Source organism: Pterocles gutturalis, unplaced genomic scaffold (genome assembly GCF_000699245.1).
Source record: "Pterocles gutturalis isolate BGI_N339 unplaced genomic scaffold, ASM69924v1 scaffold10171, whole genome shotgun sequence".
Classification (NCBI taxonomy): Eukaryota; Metazoa; Chordata; class Aves; order Pterocliformes; family Pteroclidae; genus Pterocles; species Pterocles gutturalis.
The window spans coordinates 889-8355 of record NW_010100383.1 but is presented as its reverse complement, the minus strand read 5'-3'; the positions used below and the strand labels follow the sequence as shown (position 1 = coordinate 8355).

Genomic DNA, 7467 nt, shown 5'->3' with positions numbered 1-7467 from the left:
TGGTACACAAAGTGTAATGAAGCTGAAAGGCTGAATAATTATCATGTCTTTATTTCTAGGAATGTTTAGTAGCAGGACTCCAAGAGATGTGGAGAAAGTTAAGGAACAGTAGTAACTGTTGAAAGGTGTTATTCTGTAGCACCAAAATACCTGAGCAGATATAAAAAGAACTGCAGTGTGAGCACGTGATTAACTTAATGGAAAGTGCAAAATGAATGAAAGCTAGTAAATTCTGCAATATCGAAAATAAAAAAATAGTGTTAATTGTTGTACTTTTTAAAGCTCTTAATTTTTTTAATTTTTTTTTTCTGCTTAGTGTGCAAGATGGACTGGCTGCTGACTTCAGAGCATTAACAAAGACTCTCTATGATTTGAATAAAGCTCTGGGAAGTAATATAGTTCGTGGAGGTCCATTAAAAGAGCTGGTGATAGAAAATTTTGATGAAGAACAGATTTGGCAACAACTAGAGCTTCAGAACAATGCAGTTCTTGATTTCTTCAAGAAATCCATTGCAAGGGATGCCGAGGATGAAGATCTTTGCCTTCTCTCAGACCAGGAAGAAGTTGTCTCTGATGCAGAGACCAGCAGTGACAAGGAATTGGAAGACAACGTAATGGAAACAGAAACTGAACAGAAGAATGTTTATACAAAAGATAAAACTAAAGCTAAAGAAAAGCAAAGTAAACTCAGAGAAAGCATAATGCAGAAATACAGTGATGAGGATTCTGATATTGACTTTGATATTGAAGCACTGGAGCAAAAAACTAAAACAGCCAAGGAAACCACATTGAAAAAAATGGGAAGAAAATCTATAGTGGATGACAAGTTTTTCAAGCTGGCTGAGATGGAAGCTTTTTTAGAACATGCAGAGAAGGAAGATGAGAAGGAAGATGAGAAGGAAGAAGAAGATATTAATTACTTTGAAGACATCATCTCAGGTGATGAGGAAGAAGAGTGTGAAGAAGCTGAAGTCAAAGTAAGAATATCAGTAAATTAATTTTCTGATCTCTCTTGTCCTTTAAATCAAGATCAGGTATCCATTAGGGTGACTGTGAATTGTTGAACTACCAACTTAGGTTTGACTAGGTGACTAATGATTACTTCTGAAGCTTTACTGTAATAGTATATTTGACATTAGTATCTTGTAACAAAATATCCTAGTGTAGGAGATCGTACTGTCCTGCTATTCCAGTCTCTCTTTAGAAGGGGCTTGGGTGTTTGCATTAATAAAGGAAGAGATAGTATGTTGGGAGAAATAAGCGACCTTGCAGAATTGCAGATTAGGTGACCCAGCAAATGAAAAAAGATGTGTGACTCAGCATTGACATCTGACAGAGAGCACTAAGGTGACTGATACAGAACAATGGGCTGTTGGCAAGTTCTTTTACCAGGGACATGGCTTTGTAACTCTGATTTAACTTAAGTTGCTGAGTACTTGTTTCAAAAATAAATATTGTTTAATATTACCAGAGATTCTCACTAGAAAGTAAGAACTATGCCCAGGGTATAGGGGAACGTGTACGCATTCCAACAAGTAGTTGGCAAAATGTACTGCTCTTTGACTTCTGTATGTGTTGAAATTGAAAATTAATTTAAGTAGTAGAATATTTAAAATACTTCTAAAAGAGATTAGTTTTACTAAGATGTCCTACCACAGGTTAATGCTTCACTAAACTGAATTACTGTTACACAAGTAGTACTGTTCCCCAGGTGCTAAAGACTTTAAAAACCAGGATACCCTCAGACTTCTGTCGGTCTTAACAGTTTTGGTTTTTTTGTTTTGTTTTTTTATTTGTTCGTTTTTTCCCTTCCCCCATTCTTAGCCAATTAGAAGTTCTAGAGACTTGACGTACAAAGATTTCTTTGATCCGGTCGATGACAGTGATGATTTAGTAGCTAATGATGTTGAAGATGATCAGGAAGATGAAGCAGATGGTGCTATTGAAGACCAGAATGAAGAAAGCATGTCTGAGTAAGTGTATGCATTATTTGCACTTAAAATGCCCTTGTAATTTTACACTGAAGTGAAGCAGAAAATGAAATATGAATTCCAGACTCACTTTCATCATGGTTTGCCATTCGCTGTTATCTGTTGGATGTTCGTGGTTTGCATTGTCACCTTATTTTAAAAGTATTTTGTTTACTTATCTTCTGAGTATTGTCTGTTGATATTTATTTGAATAAATCATTTAATAAGTTATTTAACTGTGGGTTAGTTGTAACAGGTAACCATCTAATGGCTGAAATATTGTAATATAAAAAATTACAGATGATTTTCAACCTTTAAATTCTAATGTTACAGGGTTGAGGATATGAATGAAACGATGATGGAGATGAGAAGTCAAGAAGCCTCTAAAAAAGTTACTTTTAGTTTGCCAGATGACAGTGAAACAGAAGCTGTTACTGATATGCAATTAGAGAAGGCCATTGATCCCAGTGAAATAAAGTCTTCATTTGAGAAGAGACAGGAAAAGGTAATTGATGGTTTTATTTTGTCAGTACTTCGAAACAGTGGCCAAATGATGGGTTTATTTTAATTGTGTAATTTGTTCAGTCTGGCAAACATGAAAAGGCTGCTTACAAGTTAAAAAAAAAAGTGGCTTATGTACAACAGATATATGCAATCATATATTCCTTCATTGTCATGTGATGAGGAGTTGGAAGTACCTGAAATAAATATTATTTTATTGTCTTGAGTTTACTTGTGAGGTCTGTGTTTTAAACTTCTTAGAAAATTGTGTTTTTCAGATGAGCAAAAAAATAAAAAGTTTAGAAGAGGAGTTGTTAGAGGAGAAACCTTGGCAGCTTAAGGGAGAAGTGACTGGACATAAGCGACCTGAAAACAGCCTTTTGGAGGAAACAGTATTTTTTGACCATGCTGTCCGAATGGGTAAGTAGTGAGAGGAGGGCTTTCCTGAAAGTGTGCTGCATACCACGTTGGGTTTTCTTCTCTTTGACCTTGCTGAATAGACCTGTGACTCACGAGCAGGGTAACAAAACACTAAGTTAAACTACTTGGAGTGTTTTTGAGGTTGTGCATTTTCATGGTGGAGCATTTTCATGGTGGAAACTACAGAAAACAGTTTTTTTTGTTTTTTAAAAATTTTTAAGTTAACTGACAGTTCATTAATTCAGTGGCAGATTTAGTAATTTACAAGCCATCCATAATATGATTAATCTCTTCAAGATAGAGTAAAACATTTTTTACTTACTTTGCCTTCAGTTGATAGATATTTGTGAAGGCTTTACTTTTTCTGCTGTTTATTCTTCATAGAGCAAAAAGTATTTCTTGCTGGGGAAACACTAATCTTAAAATTCATCTCTTCTCTCAGCACCTGTGATCACGGAAGAAACTACTTTTCAGCTTGAAGATATCATTAAACAGAGAATATTGGATGAGGTTAGTATTATCTTACTTGTTTCTCCCTGTTTTGTTCATAGACTTGATTTACAGGGCACATTACAAGGATGAGTTTGAAGCTCTTAAAATGTTAGGTGTAGAGTGATTTTAATTTCTGCAACTGGTGGTTCTAATCTTTTGCCTTGATGAATGTGTCTTTAGATTTCTAAGGAGCTCTGTTTTTACATGCCTGCTATATGCTAGGTGGTTTGGGCTTAAAAAAAAATGAGTGTTTGCAGATAAACCTATAAGGAATTTATTTGGAATATAACTCCAGTCTGTAAATTTTGTCTATTAGCATAACTGTAGCACTCTGAGCATTATGAATACTAACCAAAACTCAGTTGTTAACTTCATTTTTTCTTAAAAGCCACTGATAGAAGGTTTGTATCCCACAGCTTATTAAGGCTTGTTGTTTGTTGAATAAAAAAAATTGGTACATAGGGAGGGAGAGTATTTAAGTACTTAAGAAAATTACACATTTGTTTTTTATTATACAATATTATACAATTTTATTATACAATTTTCCACTGTTCCACTAAAAATAAGCACACAAGCTAGAGCTCTAAGTCTTCTTCTTTTTTCAAATGAAAGTGTGAAACATAATGAGTTCCTGGGACTCATAAACTGTTTGCATAAACTAGTTAATGTGTCAGATGAGTAGTATGAAAAATATTCTTAATAAGCTGTAACATGTGATTTTTGACTGTAGTTGGATTTGGTCACCAATTTATGACTTTCTCAGGCATGGGATGATGTAGTACCGAAAGAAAAACCCAAAGAGGAGGCTTTTGAATACAAGAAACGTATCACTTTGGATCATGAAAAGAGTAAACTGAGTCTTGCTGAGATCTATGAGCAAGAATACATGAAACTTCACCAGGTAACGTAAGCAGTGTCTTTCCTTTTGGCTTGAAGTTGACACCACATAATCTTACACATTCATTTGTCCACTGCTAACGCTGTTTTCAGCTTTGTGGAAGTAATTTGATCTTTCTTTGAGTGTTCACCAGTGAAATGTCTCTGAATTGCATGTTGTGTTGTTATCAGTCTTGCTAAAGTAAAATAGCTTTATGAATGGTGTTGCAATAACCTTGTGTTATTAATGCAGCAAAAGACTGAAGACGAAGAAAATCCTGAACACAAAGAAATTCAGGAAATGATGGATTCACTCTTCCTGAAGCTGGATGCACTTTGTAATTTCCACTTCACACCCAAACCAGTAAGTACATAAGTTTCATGAAGTTGGGTTTTTCCCCCTCCTCTCTGAAACTGGATACTTTAAAATATATTTGGGAAATTGAAAGTAAACATTGAGTGTTGCTGAGCTTGTTTTTATTTCATATTAAGTGCCTTATAATTGCCTCTAAACAGTTGCCTCTAAACAAACCCAAATAGTTGTAAGCTACTGTGAAATAGTGTGCTCAGTCCTGAATATGTTTCCTTATTTCTAGCCCGTGCCAGAAGTTAAAATAGTTTCGAACCTTCCAGCTGTAAGTATGGAAGAAGTAGCACCTGTTGCTGTTAGTGATGCTGCTCTCTTAGCACCAGAGGAGATCAAGGTAATTATAAATAAAAATCACATAAGGATCTGGAGAGGATCTGTATTGTCGATAGAAGGATTTATGGGCTGCCAGATCAGTGGGAGTATTCTGCCTCCTTCCACCCTGAGTTCCTCACCTTGTGAAACTTCTTGACAAACATTTTAGTGTTGGTTGTTGGGAGTTTCCAGGGGGGGAATGGGATACTTTTTAGTAATGGGAAAGAGGGGAAAGACTTAATTTTATTTGGCTACACTAGGCCATAATACTATGCTTCATTTTTGTTCTTGACTATTATGTGATGGTAATAACTTTCCCAACATATATATATGGGTATTTGGAAGGGGAAAGCTAAATGACGATAAGGCTGAGCAATTAGCATGTCTTTGATCAATTCTACACACCTCCCTTTCCACCTTTCACCAGTTTTTGTCCTTTGCCTTAATGCAGCATCTCCCTGAGCTGGCTAAACACTTGAAATAATGGAAATGCTAGGACAGATTTGAGTAGTGTGAAGTGAGTCTTTTATTTTGCATGCTTATGGATCTAGAGATCTTTTTCTCTTTAGGAAAAGAACAAAGCTGGTGATGTAAAAACAGATGCAGAAAAGACTCCCACGGACAAAAAACGAGAACGAAGAAAGAAAAAGCTTCGTAAACGTATGAAGCTAAGAGAAAAGGAGAAACGTCAAAAGCTGCTTGAAAAGATGAAACCAGAACAAGGCACAAAACTTAGCAAAAAAGCTGCTGCAGCAAAATTAAGAAAGCTTACAAAAGAAGGCAAAGCATCTCTGCTCAAGGTAAGGCTCTCTTAAGTAGTCCTGTGTAACTTGGAGCTTCCCAGCTAAAGAACATGAAAAGTATAGGGTGTGTTTCAGTTCCATCCCTCTTGGCACAACTACATCTAGTCTTTCTCCCATCCCCTCAGGAATTATTGTACACAGGTAGTAGGTTATCTACCTACCACCCAAATTTGTTCCCTTATTATCTCAGAGCAAATAGAAAAGATAAATGTAGTTGCTGGAAAGAAAAAGGTAGGAAGAAGACGAGAAAAGGGCAGATGTGTATTTCCCCTCTCCCCCCATATTCTTCTGAAGCACAGTTTTGGAAGGACTGTGCTAATCCATACTTGTAACTGTCTTACGGAAAGTAGTGTTGAACACCTTTTTAGTCCTGGTTTTGCTGACTGTCCCGACAGTGTGATGTCAGTATAGAGGTCTGAAAAAATACAGCTCTGGTTGCACTTTGCAGTGACCCCTTTGTTTATAATGCATATTTATGTAGATGTTCCACTTTAATTATGAATAAATCATATCTAAATAGTTGCTGGAACCTTTAGAAGCTCACTGAGAGTATGAAATATTTGCGTTTTTAAGTGGCTTGATCTTTAGGTATGGAAAAATATGAAAAAACTGTATGATAGAATTACCTTACACCAAAGTATAGTCACAAAGCAGAAAAGATTGTTTGCATTAGGTATTACTTTTTTGTTTAAAGTTCCCAAGGTGGTGGTCCTGCCAATACTAATTAGGACTTATTTCCTGCATTTGAACTGTTCCACTTGATTAAGTGGGACTTGCATGCATAATTGAAGATGAGGTTTCTATTTAGTTCTGTCTCAGCTTTGGGTAACTTAAGCTATTTTAAAATAGAATATTCCTGTTTAACTTTCTGCTTTTTATTGTGGAGCCTTCTATATAATCTCATCCAATTGATTTTGGACTTGTGTACCACCTATGATGCCTTATAAATTAAATTTTTTAAGTCTCTGAAATTTTCTGGTTTCTAAACTAATAGGAAAAATAACTTCTAAAGCAGATGTGCTTACCTTTTCAAGAGGAGAGTAGAACACAAAGTATAGATATGTAGTTGTAGCTCCTGATCTGCAGGGACCTATTATTGATGCCTGTTCTTACCTACCATGCTAATTGCTAATTAGAAATGGAATGTACTCTTTTATTTCTTTAGATAGCGGGAGTGGTAGAAGAACACAGTGAAAAATATCCTTTGAAAATCAATTATCAGGGTTTTTTTTTTAGTAAAATATATATGAGTAAGTAGTTAGTAGCATGACGATACTGTTTGTACATTTCTTGGTTAAAACAAATATTTTGACCATTGACAGGATGAAGGTAAAGACAAGGTCGTGAAGTCATCCCAGGCTTTCTTTTCTCAACTACAAGATCAAGTAAAAGTGCAAATCAAAGATGGAAACAAAATAAAGAAGAAACAGAAGCAGCAGAAAACAGTCTCTGTTCATAAACTGAAATTGTAATTTACTGGTTTATACGTGTTGCATCTTGTATATATTAAAATGTTTCTACATGAATGCTGAATTGGAGTAGGCTTTATTCTGTGTCAGTCTTTAAAATGTTCTGTGAACTTCTAAGGTGATGTAAAGACATTTTCCTTTAGGTTTTACTTTTGTTTTCTACTATAGAACTCTGATTTTGTCTTTTGATGCCAGGGGCAGATACATAACCATGTAGAATACTTGATTTGTGCTTTCACTGCACAGTCTCTTAA

At 35.4% G+C, this 7467-nt stretch overlaps 1 protein-coding gene across 1 annotated transcript; it reads left to right on the top strand.

Moving 5' to 3' along the window:
* Positions 1–314: 314 nt before the first annotated feature.
* Positions 315–7265, top strand: MPHOSPH10 (M-phase phosphoprotein 10 (U3 small nucleolar ribonucleoprotein); the record flags this gene model as incomplete). The annotated part of the gene is made up of 10 exons (XM_010079584.1): positions 315–977; positions 1825–1973; positions 2304–2475; positions 2750–2891; positions 3334–3401; positions 4147–4284; positions 4513–4623; positions 4856–4963; positions 5511–5741; positions 7067–7265. Coding segments are annotated over 10 exons (1932 nt in total), but the record flags the coding sequence as incomplete, so codon positions are not given.
* Positions 7266–7467: the final 202 nt, after the last annotated feature.